This window comes from Macaca nemestrina, chromosome 7 (assembly GCF_043159975.1).
Source record: "Macaca nemestrina isolate mMacNem1 chromosome 7, mMacNem.hap1, whole genome shotgun sequence".
Classification (NCBI taxonomy): Eukaryota; Metazoa; Chordata; class Mammalia; order Primates; family Cercopithecidae; genus Macaca; species Macaca nemestrina.
The window spans coordinates 14885466-14909689 of record NC_092131.1 but is presented as its reverse complement, the minus strand read 5'-3'; the positions used below and the strand labels follow the sequence as shown (position 1 = coordinate 14909689).

Here is a 24224-nt window from a genome sequence, read left to right as displayed (position 1 = left end):
GCCCTGAGTGCGGCCGGCCCCTCCCTACCCCCTTTGTAGCTCCCAGGCCTTAACGAAGCAAATCTCCATCCTCCATTTCCACTCTTGGAAAATGCAGCTGCCCTGCACACCCACAGCCCCACCCCCACCCCGCCACAGAGGGCTGTGGGTGCCGCCAGGACACCAGACAGCGGTTACTCGGTATCTGGGCCCTGGACACACATGACCCAGGAGGCCACAAATGGTACAGGAACGCAGCCAGGAGTCAAGCTGCACACCCCACCCGTACCTGAGGCAGACTGGGATTGAAATTTTATTTTTAAAAGGTAAAGCTGTTTTATTAAACATTTTTTAAGGACTGGGAGAATGACATAACAAACTTGAGCAACATGTGTAAACACGTGTGAAATGCGGTTTGATTTCAGTAGTTTATTTTGGAGACAAAGCAGTGCAAGAGGCCGGCCACGCTTTCCTGCTTCCCCGGGGCTCAGGGTCAGAACTAGGAAAGGTGACGTACAGACATTAATCGGGGTTCAACACTCAAGTTGTGTAAACGTGGTTAGTTGTTGGGTCCTCAGTTTCCAAAAAAGCCAGGCAGTTCTGATGGCTTTTGCCCCTCGCCCAAGCCCTGTGCCTCCCTCCGCAAAGGGGGCGCCCCGCAGCCCAACTGAGCCAGGCCGAAGGACCTCCATGCACCAGCTCGGGGGCCTCTCTCGGGACACTCAGCACTCTCCCTCGTGTCCTCCGTCTCACTGGGCAGAGGACAGCCCAGAAGCCGTTCTCTCGTTTTCAAAGTAAACTGGTATCTTAAGACACAAAAACATACTTGGGGGGGCCGATGCCTCTCACCCAGCACTCCACATCGTCCAGGGGCTGCGGAGGCTTCTCTCCAGCCCTCTTCTCTGCGGAGGGGCTGCCTGGACCAGGGGTCAGAGCGGAGAGCCAGTGCTTTGCTGCCAAGGTGATGGGGTGAGTCTGAGGCGTGCAGGGGTGAGGGGCTGGGGTGGCTCCCTGGCACCTGGCTGGCTCAGTGCTTGGGGCTTGCAATGAGAGGTGGACTGGGCCTGCTGGGTGAGGAGGGATCCAGCAGGTGTGAAAAGGAGTGAACCCACTGGGAAGAGGGCCCCGACCTCCACGGTGTCATGCCGAGGCTCCCGCGCCTGTCCTCACCTAGGTGACTTTACGGAAAGGCAGGCTGCATTCCAGGGGTTAGAGCGCGAAGCCAGCCCCGTGGTGCTCTCTGGTCTCACCTGTCCACTAGAGGCGAGGAGGTGGAGGCCCAAAGACCTGGAATGATTTGCCCAAATCACAGCCCAAATCCTCAGTACAGGCGCCATCAGCTCGGGGCTCCCAGCCAGGCAGCTTCCTTCCAGGGCTCCAGGGAGCGGCAGTGCTGGCTTGGGGGAAGGAGGCTGCTGTGCAGGGCTAAGTGGGACGTGTGTTGGGGGGCCCAGAGGACGCCCAGCTTCCTTTCCTTCCCTTTTGTGAGGGAGCACAACCCAGACCCCAGCATGGAACTCCCCTGAAGGGTCTGTGGCCTCCTCTGGCTGTGGGGAGGGAGGGGTTAGCTACACACCAGGCAGGGTTGGGGCTTACAAAGCCTTGGTGGAGACCAGTAGGAGGAAAAACAAGGAAGGGGCAGGTCAGGGAGTGGGGAGTCAGGGAGAAGGGAAGCCACTCTCACACACACTGATCAACTAACTACCCACAGCCCTGATCAGCCACCCACAGCCCGACATGGGCAGGCTTCCCTCCAGGGTCCCCAGGGGCCTGGTCCACAGCGGCCACAGAGACCAATAGATGGGGATGTGCACAGACACTCTCATGGCAGTCACACGCACACCCCCCACCTCCCGTCCAGACCTAGTGTTGCAAACACAAGCGTGTGTAAACTCAGTGAGGTGGCCTGTACAGTAGGGAGCAGGCAGACGGCCCCGCTCCCCAACACTGGACCACCTGGTACTCTCTTCCATTCCCCCCACCCCTCACTTAGATCATGACATCAGAAAATCAGGTTAAAAATTAAAAAACAGAAGAATCAGATCACTGGGGATTCTTAGTAGTAGCATCGCCGTTGGGAGCTGCTGGCCCAGCGGGTGTGCTCTGCGCCCCGCGCCGCCCCTCTGGGTCCCAGCTCCGTGGCTACTGGGAGGAGGCCTTGGTGGCCAGGGAGGCCACGCAGTGCTGCTGGAAGCTGGGCGACATGCTGGTGTTGCAGCCGAGTCTCTGGTGCGGCAGCTTGGCGGTGCCGCCCGCGTCGGCCTCGGCCTTCCAGGGCGCGTCCTGGCCCATCATGCTGCCACAGCAGCCGGGGCTGGCGCTGCATGTCCGCTCGCCCGTCAGGCCGCCCACCGGCTCAGCCAGAAGCTTGCTGTGCCTCAGCGGGGCCACGTCCCCTGTGGCTGCCGTGGCTGTGCTCTGGCCCTGCAGGACAGTGGCGATGTGGTTCAGGAGGTCTGTGAAGAACTCGCTCACGCCCTCGTAGCCTGGGGGTGGGAGAGAGAGACAGCACAGGGGGCGTGAGCCAGGGGCACGCATCATGCAGAGAGGAGGAGGAAGATGCAGAACCAATGGTCTCCCGGGATGAGGCAGGGCGTGCTGCGTCCCAGTTACAGAGAAAACGTGAGGCTCAGCAGATAGGGGGGGTATAGGGGAGTCACAGAGCTTGGACGCCCAATCAGGTGCATACTCCTCGACCTTCAGCTGTTGCCAGGGTGTGAGAAGTTGAAGAACGTAAACTGAGGATGAAACTTGCTTGTCCCTGTTCCTCTGAGGCACAGCTCCACTATCTCACCCACCCACCCACTTGCATGGTAAAAGCCAGTACGTGTGCAGCGGATGTTGGTGTGGCTGGAGGTAGCAGCACCAAAGCCAGCTCCACACACTTAGAGTAATAAATACCCCTCCTCTCTTTGCGGCTCAGCTGAGTCTGGCCTCAGGCTGAGTCTCGGAGCCCGCTTCCACCCGCAGCCTCAGCTTCCCCATCTGCAAACTGAGAAGAGAACCACCTCCCACCCAGGTGGAGGCTGCTGTGGCACCACTGAGAGCGGCTGGGATGTGAGTGGTGTCTGCCTCCCAAAGCAGCTGCCACCCCAGCTGAGTCTGCTTCCTTCTCACCAAGAAATACCTGCAGGGAGGCCGTCTCTGTGCCCCATTCTCTGAGGATCAAGCCAAGGGACAGAAACGCTGGGCATCACTAGCAAGCCCCAGGCCTGAGACAAGCTCCACAGCGCAGCAACACGTGCTCCCCTCAACAGAGGGGAACAGAACAGAAACCGTGGTACCTGCCTGGGGCGAGCGCTTCCTAACACAGCTGTGAGCATCGGCAGAGCCCTCGGGAGCCAGCAGGCAGGTTTCGGATCTCAGGTGAGGATTCTGCTGGCTCCCAGCAAACTGCTCCAAAAGAGACTCACACAGGGCGAGCGCCCTACCTGCCGAGCCAACTGGGAGGGGCGGGAGTTTTCAGAAACCCTGGGCTGTCCTCTGGGACAACATTGACAACCATCAGCCCCACCGGGGTGGGAATGAAGGTTTAGACGTGGGCACCCTGTGCCACCTCTTACGGGGCCCAGGGGCCTGGCAGATGAGGCTGCTGAACTTGCCCATGCCCTTATTTATTCAGAAAACAACTGCTGTGGTCTGACGAAGCCCAAGTCTGAGAGGGGATGCAGGGGTGCCCATGGTGCAAATAAAGACGGCTGTTCTGGCCGGCAAGCAGCGCCTCCCCAGCCGGCACCGTGCGAGCGTCCCGCAACATCCTCTTGCCTAATCTTCATAATGCCGTCCCCATTTCACAGATGAGGTGGCGTGACTGTTCACCACCACAGGGAGGGCAGTGACGATGTCCATGGTGTTCACAACACTCGGGAGGTAGCAGCCACTGGGCTGTGGTCGCCACGGTCCTCAGCTCACTGCATTCTGCAGCCCATTTTACAGGTGAGGACACTGAGGCTCAGGGCGGCTCCCAAGAGGCAGAGTGGGATCTGAAGGATGCCCTTGGTCCTGTGTGTGCCTTGAATACCACATGGTGGCAGGTCCTCCACCATAGGACCAGGGGTGTCTGTCGGCCCTGCGCTGGGGCTGGAGGGCAGGGTAGGTGTCCCGGGCAGAGGCATGGCTGTTGGGTGCCTAGGGAGAGATGCAGCGGAGGAGCTCCACCATGAGGTCAGCACCAGGGAAGAGAGCCGTTCCCCAGCAACCTCCCCCGTCATCCCCAGGCGAGGCCCAGGGCCCAGGGCAGGGAGGCCGCTTTCTGTGGTGGTGCAGAGACAGCTGCCTCTGCGGAGGCCTGAGGATAAACGGGAGCCTGGGGAGCAGACTGAGGCATGAGCCCGCAGGGCAGAGTGCCAGCTCCATACCAGCACTGCGCAAAAGCTGTCTCCTCTGTCTGCAGGGTGGGAAACTGGTTCCCACTGCAGTGAACACTGAGACTGAAACGTTAGTTGTGCCATCAGACTGTAAAGGCTGAGACAAGATTCGAACCCATGGCTGGAGCTGAGAGGTGGAAAGGCTGAGGCTGACGGTCTGGGTCCCATCCGGCTTCATCACGTGATTTTGGACAACCCACTCAACCCCCAGCCTCACATCCTTATCAGCAACACAGAGATCCTAGCGGCCCTTTGCACATCGCTTCGTGAGGACGAGTGAGGCGTCGGGGCAGGCCTGGCTCACAATGTCACCAGCACACGCTGCTGTTGCTGTTATTATTCCAGAGCCAGTGTGCTGGCCCCTCTCCCAGGCGCTGCTGGACACCCATGGCCCGAGGGGCCTCCTGTGGGGTGCAGAAGAATAGGCCTGTCCCTCTGCTTGGCCCCAAAAGGGTGCTCTATGGTAAGGTGGGCACACTGAGTCATCTCCCAGGGAACCAGCTCTGCCCTGCCAGAGCCCTGGGCCTCCCCTCAGCACCAGGCTCCCTCACCAGTCTCCACCAGGCTCAGCCATAGCCCCATTCCATCTGGGTGGCCCTTCTCTTGGCTTCTCTGGAAGAACCCTCCCTGTCCACACTGGCTCACAGGGCTCCACACCGGCTCACAGGGCCCCACACCGGCTCACAGGGCCCCACACCGGCTCACAGGGCCCCACACCGGCTCACAGGGCCCCACACCGGCTCACAGGGCCCCACACCGGCTCACAGGGCCCCACACTGGCTCACAGGGCCATCCCTTGTCTGCACCCACAGATCGCGACCATCCACACATTTTGTGTCGGGAGGCACTGGCCTTGCTCAGGTGCAAAGCTTCCCACCCTCTCCTGTCTCCTTCCTCCTTCTAGAATTTCTCTTCCAACAGGCCTCCCTGTGCCCCCCGGCCCTCCAGCCACTGACGTTGTCCCCTTTTCATTCTGCCACTCAAAACATGCTCCGTGGTTTAGATCCTGCTTCCTTATCCTGAATGTCCCCTGCATTATCCTGAATGTCCCTTGTGCCCTGGTTCCCTCACACCTGCACAGCAAAACCCCATGATTCCCCAGCTCCAGCTAAACCCATGGTTTCCTCCCCACTGCACCCAGAGGCAATGGAGAAAAATACGATTGTCCCACGGGTCTGCCCTTTGGTTCACAAACACAGATCTCATGGTGGCTGCTCCCCGACTCCCAGGGTGAGCTCCAACGTCCTCAGCTCACCACACGCTGCTCCCCTGACTCTGTCCTCCACCCTTCCTGCCCCACGGCTGCACCTGCTGTAGACACAGGGCTCCACGGTGCCTCTCTTGGGACCTGCCCCTCTGCTCCAGTGTCACCACCTCACAGAGGAGGCCCCCGACCGACCGCTCTGTCCTCCGCCTCCTCCCGACAGGGGCGAGCCCTCCCTAGTCAGGGCCGGGCAGTGGAGCTCACACTGCATCAGCATCTGGACCAGCTGGGGCACAGAGCAGCTCTGGGTGACAGCAGCCCCAGGTAAACACCAACTGAATGACAGGAGCCAGCGCACTCCTCTGAGCCTTGGCTTCCTTGCTGTGGCCTGTGCTGCTGACTGTGCCTGCATATGCTCTCAGACCAGTGGAGGTGACACACACAGAAAGTGCCCAGCCGGTGCGTGGGGTCAAAGTCCTGCCTCACCCCCACGACAAATAACCCCGGGCCCCCACCTGCCAGGCACAGTCTCTGAAGGCGGGAAGCATCTCCTAAACGTTTTTGCACCTCAGCAGCAAGTGAGGCTGGCTTCACCTCCACAGCAGGTGCTTAACAAGGGTCAGGATGGAGAAAGGAACAGGGGACCCCCATCTGGGGAACAGCGGGCGCCGAAGCATGCAGCCTGGTGACAGCGTGCTGTGATTTCACACCATCGTCCCTCATGCCCTGTGCTAGGGCTCTGCTCCTGTGGTCCTCATAGAGCCCCTTGCTGAGAGCTGAGGGGCACATGGCAGAGGCTGGCTCAGTGCCAGTGGGCTCCTAGGGCCCAGCTGGCAGCAGGGAACAACCCCAGTGCCTGGCGCTGCAGTTCAGGGTGGTGGAGGCAATGTGAACCTGGGAGTCTCTGGCCTGCCACCAATGTGCTGTGGGGCCTGAACAGCTTCCTCCTCTCTGGGGCCTCAGTTTCCCAAAATGTAAACCGCAGGGGGCTGTAATCCCTTCACGGTCCTTCCTGCTCCTTAAATCGAGGAGGGCCTGGGGGAGGGGCTGATCTGCTGACGACGCAGGTGGAGAGAGGTGAAGGACACGCGTGATTGCAACACTACACTCCAGTCTGGATGTTCCCCAGGTGGATGTGCGGCTCTCCCTCCCTCCTCGCACACCCCGTGAGCCCATCGCGCAGGTGAGGCTGAGGCTTCTCAAGGCTGCACCTCCCTGGACCCTGTGGTAAGGGAGAAAGCGGGCTTTCGGGCCTCGGTCACCCCGCCTTGCCTGCCTGGTCACCTGAGGACAATCACTGGAGGCCGGTCAGTGGAGGTGGCCCGGCCGCCACTCACCTGGGAAGGCATTGATGTCGATGACGGCGTGCTGCCCTGTCTGGTTGTTGATGATGATGTCGATGCCGAAGAGTGACACGCCCAGCGCCTGCCGCAGGGCCCGGGAGAGCTCCCGGATGACCTCATCGCTCGGCCGCTCGAACACGCCCTCGATCTTGTCCAGCTGCCGACATACACAAGGAAGTCAGGCCGTGGGCTGAGGAACTGCGATGCCGCACCACACAGAGAGACCCCCACCCCAGGCACCACGAGGCCCTGGCATGCTTCGGGCCAGGAGGCTGGACAGACCCACTGTGGTGAGCATGGGGCGACCACTGGCCAGGTCCTGCCCTCTGAGGGTCGCCAGGCACCAGGTGTGAGAGGCTCATTACCTCCTGTGGGCTCATCACAGCCTGGAAGGCCAGTGCCAGCACTGCACGTTACACACAGGGAAACTGAGGCTCAGAGAGGGTCAGGGCTGGTCCGAAGTCACACAGCTCAAAAGCACAGGGCAGAATTTGGACCCATATTTTTTAGCCTGTAAAACTAAAGCCATTTAGCAGGGAGGAAGGAGATGAAGAGTGTGGCGGGGGCCTAGGAAGACATTATGGTTCAGAGCACTAAAGCCAGACCTTGAAGGCAGGAGGATGCAGGCCCTTGGGAGGGGTGGGAGAAGGAGAGAGGCCCCAGGGAGGACACAGGGGAGGCAAAGGTGCAGAGGCCAGCAGCTGCAGGACATGGCTAGGAGCAGCTGAGGGGCAGAGCCAGGCAGAAGCGAGGAGTTCTGATCAGACCGCCACTTGCCCACCATCACGGAGACCTCCAGGGAGGAGAGGGTGAGGGCCCTGGGGCCCAGCAGGCCAGTCCTCCTTCCCAGGGCCCTGGGGCCCAGCAGGCCAGTCTTCCTCCCCAAGAAATGCTGTTTCCAAATGAACTCACACCCCAAACAACGCGAGCTCCCTAAAGAGGCTGCTCTGCTGCTCCTGCCTGCCTCCTGGGGTCCAAGCGCAGCCTTCCTCAAAGCTTCCATGTGCTGGTCAGGCCACCCTGCTCTGTCCTCCCTCCCAGCCCGGCACTCCCCTCTGCCACTCACGTCCTGTGCCGTCGCGGCTGGCCTGGGACACACACTGTCATGGGCTCAGCCTGCCCCAGCCAGGGCCTCCAAGGAACTGGGGCACTGCACTGGGAAGGATTCTGGAGTCAGAGAGACATGGGTTCCAAACCTGACAGTGAACTCCTAGCTCTGTGGACTCAGGAAACAGTACCTAGCCTCCCTGTCTCAGGTTTGCTCTTCTGAAAGAGGAAGCAACAAGGCCTCCATCTCAGACTTTATTGAGAAGGTGGGGACAGTATGTGCCCGGCTGGGAGGAGATTCATCTGAATTCTAGGGCAGGAACTGCATCCCGTCTCCTCTAAATCAGCCAAGGGAGGGCTCACACTACGTGCTCAATGAATACTGAAGTTTTGGGGGTTGTGGGCTTAGGGGCCAAAAGGGAAGGGAGTGGCTGATCCATGAAAGACAAAAGTGAAGCTGGGTTCAAAAGCTGGACATGGAATAGCCAACTGACCCGGCAGTGTGCTCCAGGGTACACACCCCAGAGCTGAGACCGTGTACTCAAACGGATGCCGTCCACCCATGCTCACCGCGGTGTCATTCCTACCCCAGCGTGCATCCACACGTGAACGGCCGCAAAAACTGGTCTGTCCATTCAATGGAATACTGTTCAGCCATAAAAAGGAATGAACCTCTGACACATGCTACAGTGCAGAGGAACCCTGAACACATCACGCTGAGTGCAGGAACCCAGACACAAAAGCTCACATATTGTGTGATTCCATTTCTATGGAATATCTGGGACAGGTAACGCCAGAGAGACAGCAATGAGCTCAGTGGCTGCCAGTAACAAGAGGTGGGGGAAATGGGGAGTGAGTGCCTGGCGGGCCCAGGGTTTTCTTCTCAGCGATGAAAATGTTTTGTTTTGGAACCAGATAGAGGTGGTGATTGGACAACACTGTGAATGTGCTAATTGCCACTGAATTATTCTCTTTGAAATGGTTAATCTTATGTATGTGAATTTACCTCAGTTTTATTTTATTTAGAGACAATATTTCACTCTGTCACCCAGGCTGGAGTGTAGTGTTGCAATCACGGCTCACTGCAGCCTCGAACTCCTGGGCCTCAGCCTCTGGAGTAGCTGGGACTACAGGTGTGTGCCACCATGCCTGGCTAATTTTATTTGTTTTTTGTAGGGACAGGGTCTCATTATCTTGCCCAGGTTGGTCTCAAACTCCTGGCCTCAAGTAATCCTCCCTCCTAGGCCTCCCAAAATGCTGGGATTACAGGTGTGAGTCACTATGCCCAGCGCACCTGAATTTTAAAAAAAAAGTGAAAGCGGGTCAGCAGGGCTGGGGACAGAGCCCTGGTCACCAAGAAAAGTGGCCCTTACCGAAGCACAGGAGGCTAAAGCAGCCACTGGGAGCTTCCAGGGAAGGAAGTGCTGAGCAGGGACCCGCGCCCGGGCACCACCCACGCCCTGAGGGACCCGCGCCCGGGCACCACCCACGCCCTGAGGGACCCGCGCCCGGGCACCACCCACACTCTGAGGGACCCACGCCCGGGCACCACCCACGCTCTGAGGCCTACACCAGCACATCTCCCATCCCGGCTCTGCAGGACACGCAGGGCCCCCCTGCTCACAACCTCAAGGCCTTGGTGTCTTATCCGGAAGAAATACTTTCTAGGGGGCGGGAGTGGCCCGGCTGTGAGAGGCATTCATCCCTTAGCACTTTTCTGTTTTTTTCTTTTTGAGACAGGGCCTTGCTCTGTTGCCCAGGCTACAGTGCAATGGCGAGATCACAACTCACCGCAGCCTTGACCTTCCAGGCTCAAATGATCCTCCCACCTCGGCCTCCCAAGTAGCTGAGACTCCAGGTGAGCAACGCCCTGTGCGGCTCATTTTTGTATTCTGTTTCGGTAGGGATTAAAGGTCTCACCACGTTTCCCAGGCTGGTCTCAAACTCTCGGGCTCAAGCCATCTGCCCGCCTTGGCCTCCCAAAGTGTTGGGATTAAAGGCATGAGCCACCACACCCAGCCACTTAGCTTTTCTGAGCCTCCTGGGTCATTCTTGCCAGTGGCGGCCAAAGGCCAAGCCTAGTGGGGCAGCTCAGCCACTCGCCCTGCAGCCCAGGGCCCTCATTGAGTCAGAGAGATGCTGGTGGACAACTTGGGGCTGCCCATTCTCTACTGTGTACCCTAAGCCATAACAAAACCCTTCTGGGCCTTGTTTTCTTGTCCCAATAAATGGGGTAATAAAAACATCTCACTGAGAGATTGTGGTGCAGATGGAAGGAGCTGCTGCCTCAGGCTCACAGCACAGGCTCGGTAGTAAGGGAGCTCGGTTCCTGCACTGCCACACGCCCCACGGCACGCCATTTACAAAAGCGCTCTTGGCTTAGCTACGGAATCTCAGAAATCCTTCTGAAGTTGTCTGGTTATCCAAAACCAAACAGCCATCCTAGGACAAGATAAAGGCACGGAAATCCTGCCTGGGGCCCTCAATGCAAGTGATCTGGTGACATTCTGGAAAGCGAGGAGGTGACAGGGGAGCTGGGAAGGCGTTCACGGGTCCCCAGTGGGCCTCGGCACCCGGTGAGACCATGCCCGTACTACACACCTGGCACTGCGGTGGGTGCTTCTCACCCAGGAACTCCCTGGACTCCGGAACCCTTCTGGGCCAGGAAGAAGAAACCAAGGCTCAGAGAGGTGACGCGACTCACCTTAGCTTGGGCCAAGGCAGACCCGTCAGAGTCTGTGCCCTTACCTAATACCCGAGACTGAATTCCGAAAAGCAAAGGGCGTGTGGGACCCTGCAAGTTAGGTGGGGCTAGGCCCATCCTCAGGGGTCTCCCACCGGGAAGGGAGGGGTGCTTTAAGGCCAGAGGAGGGCTTCCTGCACCAGACTCCCAGGGAGGCCAAGGCAGGACTGGAGAAGCCCCAGGTGGGCAGGGGCAGCTGGCTGTGTCAGGCCAGCCTGCGGGCGTCCAGGAGGGGCTGATGTCCCAGTGGAAAAGGTGGTGCTGACCGCATTTCCCTTTTCTATTTTTGGAAGTCGTCAGTCCTGGCAGATTCCTGACTAGCAGCCATGCGCTGAGGGAAGGAGGAGGCGACTGCAGACCTCAGAGGTGAAGGGAAGGGCCCTGCAGTGTCTCTAGGCCCACCCCTTCCCGTTTTACAGATGAGGAGATTGAGGCTGAGGTCAACATGTGCTAATCCAAGACAGTGACTTCTTCAGGATGGGTCCCTCTGCCATCATGGCTGCTGGCCCTACCCCTGAGAGGACACTCAGTCTGCAAATGCCAATTCCCCTCCATCACACGGGCTGCTGGGGCCCCCAGAGCAAAGGCACACAGGGAGGAAGCCCTGTGATTCTGAAGCTTAGAAAAAAGCCGTCTCTTGTACAGAACATCTTATAATATGCTCAGCCAGGCACTGAGGCTCTGTTTAAATCTGTTCCCAAAGCCTGACATGTTCCCAGGGGACATGTGTCAACATCCTGAGGATGGCGATGTTCTCTCTAGGTCCTGCCCACGCCTGTGCTCTGTCTAATGCTCGGCACACTGCTGGCTCCTCAGAGGACCCTGACACCAATGACAGACAGGCCGCCTGGGTTCTGGGGCAGCCCCCCAGGGACACGAGCACTGCCGTTGGAGTGGAGGCTGGCTCGTTGGAGAGGCCAGACCAGGACAGGGAGGAGGACACCAGCAAAGCCCCCCAGAAGACCAGTACACACATATCCTCAGAACAGCGGGCTCCCTGGCAGAGGGCTCTGAGTTTAGGGAAGTGGCCGCTGGCTCTCTGGACTTCGGGGAAACAGCAGAGGATAGCCTTTCCTAAATTCTTTGGGGTCAGGTGCTCAGGAATCACTGGTGAGGTCAGAAGTCCTAAATTCCTGGGAGATCCAACTTTGGAATCAGACCTGCTGGGGTCAAATCCCAGCCTTGTGAACGTGAAAAGGTCACCGAGCCTCTCTGATGCCATGAGGCCTGACTGCGACCTGCACTGCAGGGTACCTGGGCTGACACTGGCCACAGTGACACTCACTGAGCAGCCAGGATGCCCACTACCCACAGTGCTGGGGGCAGGGGTGACACTCCTGCCAGCCTCAGGACCACTGCAGGACAAAGGACTGAGATGGTGCTGCCTCCACAGCCTTTTGAAAAATCAGGAACGAGGCAGATGAGAGAGCAGTGCTTCCGATTCCTCACGCTGGGATCACGCTGGGAGAAGGGTCAGCACACCTTCTGCGAGGGCAGCTTGCAGTGAGCAGAGTCTCCGCAAGCCCAGCGTGCCCCGCACCTCTCCCTGTGCTGGGCCGGGCTGCAATGGCTGCTAGCACGAAGGCTTGAAGCAAGCAGAGGAACAGGGGTCTCTGGAACCTCCTGAAGCCCCTGGCACAGAGGCAAAGGTCTTTCCCACCCTAGCCTGCTGGAGAGCTCGGCCAAGGACCCCATGGCCATAGCAGCCCACACCTAGGCCCAGGGGAGGGCAGTTTCGGGCCAAGCCACCCCAACGGAAGGACCCACCTCCGTCAGGACTGATGACGACTCCGGCTTTGACACGTTGTGGCTGTTGAAGAAGATGGACTCACGGTCTGAAAAAGCCACAGGAAGGAGCCGACGTTAGAACCTCAATGCAGGGACCACACTGCCGCCACCCGACACCAGGGGGCAGCACCACCCAGGCACACAACACGCGGCCCCGGGCTCTGCAGAGCCCTGGGCTCTAGTGAGCTGGGCACCGTCAGGGCCTCTGGTTCACCACCTCCTCCCACATAAAAGTGACCGATGTAGCCGGGCACGGTGGCTCAAGCCTGTAATCCCAGCACTTTGGGAGGCCGAGACGGGCGGATCACAAGGTCAGGAGATCGAGACCATCTTGGCTAACACGGTGAAACCCCGTCTCTACTAAAAAATACAAAAAACTAGCCGGGCGAGGTGGCGGGCGCCTGTGGTCCCAGCTACTCCGGAGGCTGAGGCAGGAGAATGGCGTAAACCCGGGAGGCGGAGCTTGCAGTGAGCTGAGATCCGGCCACTGCACTCCAGCCTGGGCGACAGAGCCAGACTCAGTCTCAAAAAAAAAAAAAAAAAAAAAAAAAAAAAAAAGTGACCGATGTAACGAGTCAAAAGACGGTAACCTCTGCTACCGTCTCACAGCATCACATCTGCTTCTCCCTGAGGCCCTGTTCCCAAAGTGCCCTGTCACCATACAGGGAAGGTTTGGGGAGGGGGCGGGAAGGGCCGGGTGGGACAGCTAAACACCTGAATATCACCCCAGAGAGGGCCCAAGGTAAAGCAGTCTCAGTGTTATTAGGCCAGTGCTCCCAGTCCACTCCCCAGCCCACAGGACTCTCTTTTGGGGAACGTGCTAGAGACATAGGGACAGGCTGCCACCAGCACGTGAGCACTTAAAATACAAAGGGTTCTGGTGGTTCTTAGCGACTTAGGGAAAAAAATAGGAAATCAGAGAACGCAGGCTTCCACAGGATCCATCCAAGAAAGCACACAGCACAATTTCTCTTTGGCACTGGAAGCTGGCACAGAGAGTCTGAAATACCCTCACCCCACATGTCTGGCTCCTGCCTGCCTCCCACAACACCCAGCCCGTACAGGCCCACTGGGGACCCGCAGAGGCAGACCAATCCCAAGAACAGTGAAAGTGCAAGTAGATCCCATAGTAGAAAGTCCTTGGGGAGTGAACCAAAGTCACTTGGGGGAACTGTCAGGTCGGTTGGTCAGAAACGCGCTCGTAGGCACTGGGAAGCATTGGCACGTGAATGCAAGAGTTGCAGAACCATGAGCCTCAGGCCGAGTTCTGGAAAAGGCTGTCTGTCACCATCCCACGACCTCCCCCAAGGCTGGCACAGGACTGTCCCGGGCCACCAGCCCCAGCAGCCCCTGGAGTCCTTGCAGGGCAAGGCGTTGTGGCTCCTGCCCCCAGGATGCCATGCACATCCCTAGGACCCAGGCACCTATGTACGAGGACAGGAGGGCACTGGCTGAGGGGCACTGCATGCCAGGGGCCATGCCAACGGGGCACCTGCTCTGGCTGCCAACAACCCCACCAGCTCCAGGACTCTACAGCGCCACAACAATCATGCATGAGAGAATGATTCAGATGGAAGCCAAGCGGGCAGGCGCTGAGATGTACCTGGCGTCCTTCCCACTAGCGGGGCACAGAGGCCCCTGGCTGCCCTGGTGTGCCCGACAGTCCTCCTGCCGCTCTGACCAGAGCCAGTCCAGATGGGGGGCATGAAAGATGGTCCTGGGGAGGAGCCTGGGGAAAATAAACACCCCGCAGGACATGCGTCATGAAGCCCCCAGGATCTCTACTCCCAAGGCACCGACAGCCAAGAAGAAGCCTGTGGGGATGGCATAAGCCCCATGGGCTTGAGGCTGGAGCAGGCTCGAGCAGCTGGGAGGGGAACACTGCCCACCTGCTCATCCTGTAGCCCAGCCTGGCTCAGACCCTGAGCTCACGGCACCTTCCCACCTATTTCCCTGCAGATCCTCAATAGCAGTTGCCCAGTAGCAGAGAAGGCCCAGGGGCAGGAAGGGCCACCAAGCGCAGGTAGACACAGCATAGATCAGGGAGGCTGGGAAGTCTGCAGGAGCCACAAGGAGAACACGTGGGTGCTGAGTGGGTGCCAGGAAGGGCCAGAGCTGGGTATTCAGAGGGGCTGGCCAGTGTCTGCTGACCTGGATAGATCATGCAACCCAACAGCTTCTTCTGGTAGGAAAAGCCGGAGTCCAGGCCATTTCAAGAGGGGCTCGTTTCTCCTCCTGGCTAATTCTGTTTTTCTTTTTATTTTTTTGAGACAGAGTCTCACTCTGTTGCCCAGGCTGGAGTGCTGTGGCCCGAGCTTGGCTCACTGCAACCTCCGCCTCCCATGTTCAAGCGATTATCTTGCCTCCTGAGCAGCTGGGATTACAGGCACCCGCCACCATGCCTGGCTAATTTTTTTGTATTTTCAGTAGAGACAGGGTTCCACCATGTTGGTCAGGCTGGTCTTGAACTCCTGACGTCAGGTGATCTGCCCACCTCAGCCTCCCAAAGTGCTGGGGATATAGGCATGAGCCACCGCACCCAGCCCCTCTGGCTAATTCCGACCTAGGAGCTCTGGCCAGACCATTTGGCAGGGCAGTAAGAGATGGCCTGGGCTCAGTTCCTCTCTACGTGCGGTCTGAGCAGGGGTCAGAGGGAGTGGGAGCAGCCTCCCGCGGCTGCCAGTCACCCCGGCGACGATGGAAAGCTGAGGCAAGTGAGAAGGCATCAGGGAAAGAGACCTGGTGGCCAGCTCCAAGACAGCCGTTTCCTCTAATCCACCAGACCAGGGCGCTGCTCCCAGCATGTAGCAGCCCTCCTCATGACAGCACCCTGGATTTCGGGTGCCCCGTGCAGTCTGTTCCTAGCCTAGCCCAACAGCACTGGTGGAGAACTACCACCAACATTGTACAGGGAGGGAGGGCAACGAAGGGAAGAATGTGTGCTTTTCTTCTCAACTTATGGATTTAAAAAATAGGTTTAAAAGAAGAATAAATGATAAGATGAGCCCCCAAATATCCCAGCAACTCAGCAGTACAGCCATGAGCTGGGGCCACACTGCATTTAGCCTTATTTGCTTAATCTCCTCTCTCGGGAGGCAAATGGGATGGGAAGAATGTGTCCAGTGCTACAGATAGTGACCCAAGTCATCTTCCAGTTGCCATGAGTATCATCTCTGCAGAGGGACCACCTGAGCTGCCCTTTCCAAGTGGCTCCCCTCACCCAGTGGTATCCCAGGACACATTCTCTTTCCCTCAGAACCCCTCATCTCAGGCCACAGCTGACCCTTTTATTATTTCTCTCCTTGTATGCAGTTTCTCCCACCAGAATACAAACTAGAGGGCAGGAAGCTGGGTGCCTATCTAGTCCCTGACTGGATCCCCAGCAGCTCACGCAGGGCTGGGCACATGGTAGGCTTGACAAATGCTGTATCACTGACTATTAAGAGGCTCCGGAGTGGAGCTCAGCAGACTATAGACTATAAGCCCGGCCACCTGCACTTGCAAATAAAGTTTCATTGGAACACAGCCGTGCCACTCATTTACATATCTACAGCTGCTTTTGCACTACGATGGCAGCATTAAATAATTGTGATGGAGCTGGAAATGCTTATAATTTGGCCTTCTGCAAAAAAGTTTGCTGCCTCCCGCTCTACATGGTAGGAGGTACCACTCATACATGCCTAAGAGAAACAAGACTCAGGCTGGAGAGAATAACGGAAGGAACCTGAATAAAGATGGGAGCCTGCGCCACGTCCTCAGGGTAAAGATGAACAAGAAATAAACCCACTATATAGAAAGGGGGAGCAAAGGAACTCGCCTATCTCTATCCTGGCACAGGGTGGAGGGAGGGGAACAATCTCTCCGTGAATGCGAACCATGGGCAGAGAACACAAAATGTTCCTGGTGGATGGCACAAGCCACAACCTGACTTCAGCTCCAGCCAAAGCCTCTGCATGGATGCCACTGGCTATAACGCACACTTGATTTCAGACGTCAACATGTAAAAAACAAAAGTGCAGCTGACAGGCAAAGGAGGCTGGCAGTTGTAGAGTGAAGGCTCGTCTCCTTGTCTCTATCCCAGGTCCAGAAAAATCCCACTCAAGGAGCCCCCATCCCTGCGTGGCCATGGGAAGCTGGGGGACCTGTCGTCGGGCAAAGGAAATTGGAAAGCTGGGGTGGGGGCCGGAAAGAGGCCACAGTCCCAAACCCCCTTTTCAGCTGGTCCAGCTTAAAGGGCTGCTGTTGCATTACACTTCTTATCCAGAAAGAGAATATACACGTAGAACCCACGTTAGCTCCCTGGCACCGTGCCCTAGAGATGGGGACACAGAATCCGCTTTGGGGATGCAGAGACACACTAACAGTTACTTAGTTCACGTGAACAGAATAAACACTTCTCCTTTTTAGCTCTGTGTGTTTCTCTACTATTTGGGCTTAGTCTGCTTTTTTTTTTTTTTTTAAGAGGCAAGGTCTTACTGTCACCTAGGCTGGAGTGCAGTGGCACGACCACAGCTCACTGCAACCTTAAACTCCTGGGCTAAAGCGATCCTTCTGCCTCAGCCTCCTTAGTAGCTGGGACTGCAGGTGCACGCCACCATGCCCAGGTAATTTTTTATTTTTTATAGAGATGGAGTTTCACTATGTTGCCCAGGCTGGTCTCAAATTCCTGGCCTCAAGCAATCTTCCCACCTGGGTCTCTTCAAAGAACTGGGACTATAGGCACGAGCCACCATGTCTGGTCTCCTGGCCTGCATTTTATGGCAAACCGGCAACCTAGAAATGGCCACACGAGAAGACGCACAGGCAAGGAGTCCTTGTCCTCACAGATACAGGACAGGAGCCCGCACTCTGCTGCTAATGGTTCCCAGCGTCGAGACGGAAACTGGCCCAGCATTTTGCAACCAGGAGGAAAAAGGAGAAAACAAAAAAACCCAGAAAAACCCAGGATGTCCCAAACCCTGAAAATACAGCCTTGAGTCCAGGAGCCACATGCCCAGCTAGGAAGGCCGTCTGTCCTCAGGAGGAAAATGAACACCTGCATGTTTCCAGAGTATCCACGCTCTGTATTGTGTCCACGGAAAGAGAAGAGGCATCTAGGGGAAGAAGGGCTGAGAGGGCGACCACAGCAGCTGCAGCCCCTCCACGCCGGGCGGCACACCAGCCAGGAGGTGTGGACGGCCACAGGCAGTCCCCAGACGAGGGATGCCAAGAGCACACATCTGCTTGCTCAGGTGGAGGTAAAGCAGCTGGCGTCTGAACGCTTCTGATGATGTGGGTTCCCCTTGCTGAAAGAAATGTGCGGCTGATTTGAACAAGCCACAGCAGGGTAGTGAGTGTTCTCCAAGGGGTCCTCCTGGAAAGCTACTTATCCCAAGACACTGCCACTGTTCCAAAGGTTTCCAGAACGTGCCTTGAGATGCCTTCAGAAGCCACTAGAACATTCTTTTGAGCAGCTCCACTGCCAGCAAATCTTTAACTCAGTGTCCGTTTTTAAAATGGCTGAGGCTGGAGAGGGTGGTGAGCAGCTGGTGGAAGGAAGGCCCCTCAGTGCAGCAGGGTCCACAGGCTAATCCCTGGGGAGCTGCTTCTCAGGCCTAGCGACAACAGCTGAGAACGCCCTACGAGACACCCACGGGACCCCTAGACCACCGTCCACTGACTCAAAACCCGCTCACTGGCACAGTAGGAGTCCTGCACCTAAGAAGACCTGTGATCCGGCAGCTGCTGCTTCTAACAGAGCCTAACTCACCCTGGCAGCTACGCAGGCAGCAGCAGGCAACTCTGTCTCAGGCTTCCCCGGGGAAAACGAGACCCAAGGTAAAGACGGCTCAGCGGGAAACAGCAGGCAGCACCTGCCCTCGCCTCCCTGGAAAGCCAATACACGCCATGCTGGCCACACCTGTCCCAGCGTGTTCCTCCGTGAGTATCATTATCGTGTGGGTCCTCAGGAAGCGTCCTAGGGACAGAACACTTCTGGATGTGTTCTGGAGTCTATGGTGGTTCAGGTGGGTGGGGCCCCTACAATAACCCAGGGAGCAGGGACATTTTACTAGTTCCCAAGACCTCTTTATCCACCGTACACAACTCTTTCCATCTTTAGAGCACCTCTCCATCCCACCAAGAACACGGGGCGGGGGCAGTGCCGAAGGACAGACAGCTGCTGCCACATCCCAGCTGGGCCCCCGAGTCTCGCTCAGCCCAAGATGGCGAGAGGAGCGGTTACCTGATGTGCCTGCGGAGAAGTTCTTGAGTGAGGGCCTCTGGACCACAGTGTAGGACTCGCCAACCACGAACACCTTGTACAGGACGGCGTTGTGGTTGATGAAATTCTGGACCACGCAGGGGGGCTGGATGGCATTCAGGCCCTCCTGGTTGAACACGATAGCCATCTGGGAAGACAAGGGGTCAAAGGCTCTGTCAGAATCCACCATCCTCTCAACCTCCAACACACAGGTGTGTCACCTGTCCAGAGCACCTCCACCAAGGCCCATTCCTGGTCCCGTGGCATGAGGACTCCCCGAGAGGAGCCTCAACCCAGGGTGAGTGGAGTGGAGCGAAGAACACCTGGGGATGCATCCCTTCTGCCACGGGGTAGGAGGTCCTCCCTCCACTGGGTCTGCCATGTGAGACTGAGCTGGCTGTGAGCTGCACAACTTCTGACAGTGTGGAGCCACTCGTCGCACTGTGGTCCAGGGAAGGGGACCCCTAAGGTTGTGTGCTACTCAACCCTATGACATCCTAAAGGATCCTCCACAAAGACCCGGGAGGAGGGGGAAGGAAACAGATGACTCAGGCACAGGAGTCAGGAGGCCTTGGGTCAAAGCCTGTCTGATGACAACGGCTGCCTCTTGTCGAGCAGCCGTGACAAGCCGGGCTCTGTTCTGAGCACGTACACGTGTTACCTCATGTCTCCCTTACAATGCGCCTCTGAGGTGAGCATACAACCTTTCACAGATGAGGACGATGAGGCGCTGAGATATTCAGTGACTGCCGGACCGTGAGCGAGCCCGGGATGGAATCGGGTCTGCACAGCACCCAGCCGCACCCCTACACACGGAGCCACAGGACACTCGGCAAACAACAGGCCTTTGCGCTTCTGGTCCCCGACTCCTCTAGGGAAAAAGGTCCCCGACAGGAGGATCTGGTAGGGGCTGAGGTAGGGAGTGCACGGGGGCAGCTGCCAAAACCCTCTCAGCCCCGGCCAGCACGGGCTCTGCCCAGGGCCTGCTCTGAGGACAGAGGGGTGGGCCCTCAGCTTAGTCGATCCAGCTGCTGGTGCCAGGGTCACGGCTAATCCCTCAGCCCGCAGGGCCCCAGGAAGGAGCCACCAGACGGCTGGGGCTGCTGAGCAGGGATAATGGGCCCTGGACAGCTGGTTGCCTCCCCAGCTGCCACCCCTCATGTCAGCTGTCACGGAGCGCCAGCCCTACGTGCCTGGAGCCCAGCTGGGCAGGACAGACATGGCAATCCAGGCCACATGGGAAAAACAAAAAGTGTGTCTGTGCTAGGAGCGCTGGGGGGCAGCGAACGTCTCCTCAGCCTTCTGACAAGAATAAAGGACAGGAAAAACACGAGCAGCTCTGGAGCCAGGCAGGGGCTGGAGTGCCTGCTTGGCACTTGCTGTGTGAGCCCAGGCTGGGCCCCCGCCCTGCTTAAGCGCCACTGTCTTCCTCTGTAAAATCATGGGTGGCTGCAGGGGTGCTCGGGGCTTTCGGCTAAGTTATAGCTTAAAAAACAAAAAACAAAAAACAAAAATTCCACTATGGAGCAAATGAGTACCCTCACACTGGCCCCAAAACAAAACAAAAACCCAAATGGTTCTGTGAACATAAAATGAAGACAGAGTGGTTTAGCAGAAATGGTCCTGATTTTGGCTGGGGCTGGGGCTGGGAGATTCAGAGGCAGGGAGTGGGTGGGCTGGGATGCAGACGAGGACTCCAGATCAGAAGCACCTGCTGGCCTATCTAAAGCCCACCATGCACAGTGCTATTCTCCACCCCTGCTGTACTTGGCTTCCCCGGGTACCCCTGGAATCTGTGAGAAGCTCGTCCCCCAGCCTCTGCCTATCTGGTGGACAGTGTCCACCCCAGAAGGCACGTCCCTGTAATGCTAACACACCCCGTCTGTACACAAGAGTCTGCTAGGGGTCTCTGAGCACGTGGGACATGGTGGCACACCTTGTTGGCAGTGGACCCAGACAGCCTGCTGGGGAGTGCGGGGGGAGGAGGGATGCCCGTATGAACATCCTGGAGGCAGACGGCTAGAATGAGGGGTGATTTATAGCTTCCCCTGAGCGTGCTGACCCCATACTTGAGGGCTGAGAGTCCCGAGGCCCATGAGGGGAATCCTGAGAGGGGTGCACCTGGATCCAGAACCTCCATCCCCTTTGGTAAGTACCCGGCAGGCTCCAGGGCAGCTGGTTCCGACAGCTCATCCAGCAGTCCACCCAGGCAACCCTGGCAGTGACCCCTCATCCTTCACAGAAGCCACTACGTCTCCAATCACAAACGTGGACGGATACTCTGGGTGGCTGGGGAATTTGCCAAAGTCGCACAAACGGCAACACGCAGCACCAGAATTGGTCCCAGGCATGGGATTCCACAGCCCCGGCCCTCAGGCTTCAAGTGACTCGCAGAAGTGGCTCCCTCCTCCCGGGCTGCCCGGTTCTGAGTTAGGCCGATCTAATCACACTGATGACTGCGCTCGTGCTTCTGTCAGTAACACCCAAGCAACTGACACACAGAGGAACCACCGGGTGGTGGAAAGGGGCTGCTGGAAGGCGGGCAGGCAGGTACTGGGGCCGAGGGGGGCCTTCCTGCTCCCTCCCTGACCGGGCACATCCCGGAGGGTGCTGCCAGCACCGGGCACAGAGCCAGGCAGGCTGCAGCAGGAGGGCCAGCACCCACAGGAAGACTGCATGAGGGCTCCCGATTTCAGACAACTGACAACGGGACGGGTGGGCTGTCCCCACACTCCTTCCCATCACAGCACGCGCCACGCTACGCCGACACTGTCTACTGACACTTACCCAGAAGTACAAGCCAGGGACAAAGAGCAGTACATAACCCAGGAAAGGCCCATGCTGCTGAGTCTTCCCCTTTTAGTCGTGAGCTCTGGGGAGGATTTCTGTTGGTACGGCCTTCCAAGGACAGGCCTTCCCCAGAGAGCCCACTCCAGTCAGATGCCTGTTGCCCAGCACACCTCCACATGTGCCCAGTGGGGAGACCTCAGGCAGGGCTATGTCCAGGGCAAACACAAGGCCTCAGCTGTGGCTCCTGAGGGTGGTGCAGGCCCTGGCCCCAGCGAAGCCCCTATATGACCATCCACTCCTCTAGTCCCCAGAGTCCTCACAGGCTCCTTGGCTCTCTCTAGGGACAGGACTCACATCCTATGCATCTGTTCCCTGGTCCCCGTGGTCCTCAAGGTGGCCGGGAACATCATAAAGTGAATAAAAGAATGAATGGGTGGGTGGGTGACTCGTGAATCAAAGCATTCCATGGGGTTGATTCCAAGCGGCCCCCCTTTCCTCCCTGGCCCGTCTCAATTCAGCAGCATGGCAGACCCCTGTGGCAGTGACAGAGCCTTCTCGGAGCTAACAGCCCTCATGTGGGCCCAGCCCAGTGCCTGCCACAAAACAGGCCCTCGAGGAGATGACACTGATGGCCCAAAGGACAGACAGTCCTGCAGGGTGGGCTGGACTGGAGCATGACTCGCACAAGCTCCCCATGGACCGAATGTGTGCCCCAGAATTTCTACGCTGAAGCCTGCGCCCCACTGTGGTGGTATCTGGAGGTGGGGCCTCTTTGGAGGTCTTGAGGGCGGGGCCCTTAAGATGGGATTAGTGCCCCTATCAGAAGAAATTAGAGAGCTTGCTCTTGCTTTCTATTCCTCTCCATTCACACACACAAGAGGCCATGTGAGGACACAGGGAGAAGGTGGCCATCTGCAAGGTAGGAAGAGAGCCCTCACCAGAAACTGACCCTGCTGGCACCCTGACCTGGGACTTTCAGCCTCCAGGGCTGTGAGAAAATAAATGTGGCGAAGCCACCCAGTGCCTGGGGTTTGTTATGGCTGCCAGAGCTAAGACAGGCTCCATAGAGGACAGGTGGGTCCCGAGCACATCCTCCTGCCTTAGGGACAGGACAGACATTGGGGTGAGGTTGCAGACAGTGTATGAAGCCACAGCACTCCTGCTCCATTCCTCTGAAGTCCAGGGAAGGGAAGGAGGCTGTCTACCAAGGAGCCGGGACTAACAGCAGGGCAGGAGCAGTGACAGTGAGGAATCTGGCAGGGTCGCAATGAGACACGACGAGCTGAAAGGATGGGGGTCGGGGGCGACAGACAGTCAGATCTTCTTCCACTCACCTCGTGAGAGTTGGTGCCATGAGCCACTCTGGTTTTGCAAACTATGGGTTGGGGAGAGAAAAGCAGAGAGAAATTAGCGAGGCCATTCACCCACAAGGCAGGGGCATTTGGCACGTCTAGAAAGGAACTCTAGCTGAGACACACACTCTGGACACCTGGTATCTGCACTGAGGGTGATGTGTGGGTAGACAACCCCCAGGCCAGGCAGCAGAGCACATTGCCCTGTGCCTCCCACCAGGACCCGGTTTCTGTGGTGTGGGTGGAGGTGGGACCCAGGGCCATGTGCTCGTCCATCCCCGGGTGAGCTTATATCCAGAGGGGACTATACACCCCGCCCTTCCCCCATGCTGGCCTAGGCCTACAGCGCCTGCCCTCAGGTGGAGCTGGGGTGGTACGCACTGAACGGGAAAGCCAGGCCGTTCTTCTCCAGCAGCTGCATGGTGTCATCCCCGCACAGGCTCGTGAGCTCCATGAAGGGCGGTGAGCAGATCCTGTCGTCTAGGGCAGAGGGGAGGCCTGGTCAGCACAGCTCCCGGACAGCTGCCCCAGGCACACGTCCTGCAACAGCCCGCCCCACCCCAGGGGCCTTCCGTGCCCTCGTGCTCCTGGATCTGACCGTCCTCAAACTCTGCAGTCCCATGTGCTCGTGTGTGTGGACAATAACCACAGGCCTGCCGTTACACTGTCTAAAAACATTTCTGTAATTACAAAACTCGTGTATGATCACTGTGTAAAATCCAAAGAGCACAGAAAAGTAAAAAATTGACATATTCACAGACATTACAACTACTACCCCACCACTGGGGCCTTTTAGCCACGTGTGCATTTACACACAGAGCGCTTTACAAACAGGATACTGTTTTGTAACCTGAATCCTAACTTAATAAGCCATGACCATTTTTCTGGTTCAATAAAGACTTTCCCATCATGTGATACACTTGCTTCATAATAATCGCAGTGACAATACAGCTCTTAGCAAGTGTCTAGCGCTGTGCTGAGGGCTTTGCCGGCATCACCTCTACATTTGCAAAATAATCCCATGAGGAGGAAAGTGGGGTCAGAGAGATTAAGACCTAGCTGGTGGTAACACAACTGTTTCCACATGGACACCGCCTGACCCCTCACCTGCCGACTACTTAACATAATTGAGGGCATCCCATGGAGCTCCAGAGGTGGCCTCCCCGGCATGCTCACTACATCTCCGCGCCTGGTCCCCCTGCCAATGGCTTCTTGCCCTTCACAGGTTGGCGTTCCCGAGCCCCCCTCCAGGCCCACCCAGTGGATTCTAAGGGTGAGCCCAACTTTCTAAAACCCTCTGCCGGGCGCGGTGGCTCAAGCCTGTAATCCCAGCACTTTGGGAGGCCGAGACGGGCGGATCACAAGGTCAG

General features: G+C 57.7%; 1 protein-coding gene across 5 annotated transcripts in view; it reads right to left on the bottom strand.

The window, feature by feature from the left end:
- Positions 1 to 388: 388 nt before the first annotated feature.
- LOC105467527 (inositol-tetrakisphosphate 1-kinase) overlaps positions 389 to 24224 on the bottom strand; it is a 181514-nt gene continuing 157678 nt past the window's right edge. For all 5 annotated transcript variants that reach the window (XM_011717174.3, XM_071099689.1, XM_071099686.1 and 2 more), the window contains 6 exons: positions 23236 to 23334; positions 22837 to 22877; positions 18695 to 18860; positions 12451 to 12518; positions 6888 to 7050; positions 389 to 2465 (listed from right to left, as the gene is read on the bottom strand). In XM_011717174.3, coding sequence (XP_011715476.1) covers positions 2122 to 2465; positions 6888 to 7050; positions 12451 to 12518; positions 18695 to 18860; positions 22837 to 22877; positions 23236 to 23334 — 881 coding nt within the window. In that variant the 3' untranslated portion in view covers positions 389 to 2121. The remainder of the gene's footprint in view (positions 2466 to 6887; positions 7051 to 12450; positions 12519 to 18694; positions 18861 to 22836; positions 22878 to 23235; positions 23335 to 24224) is intronic.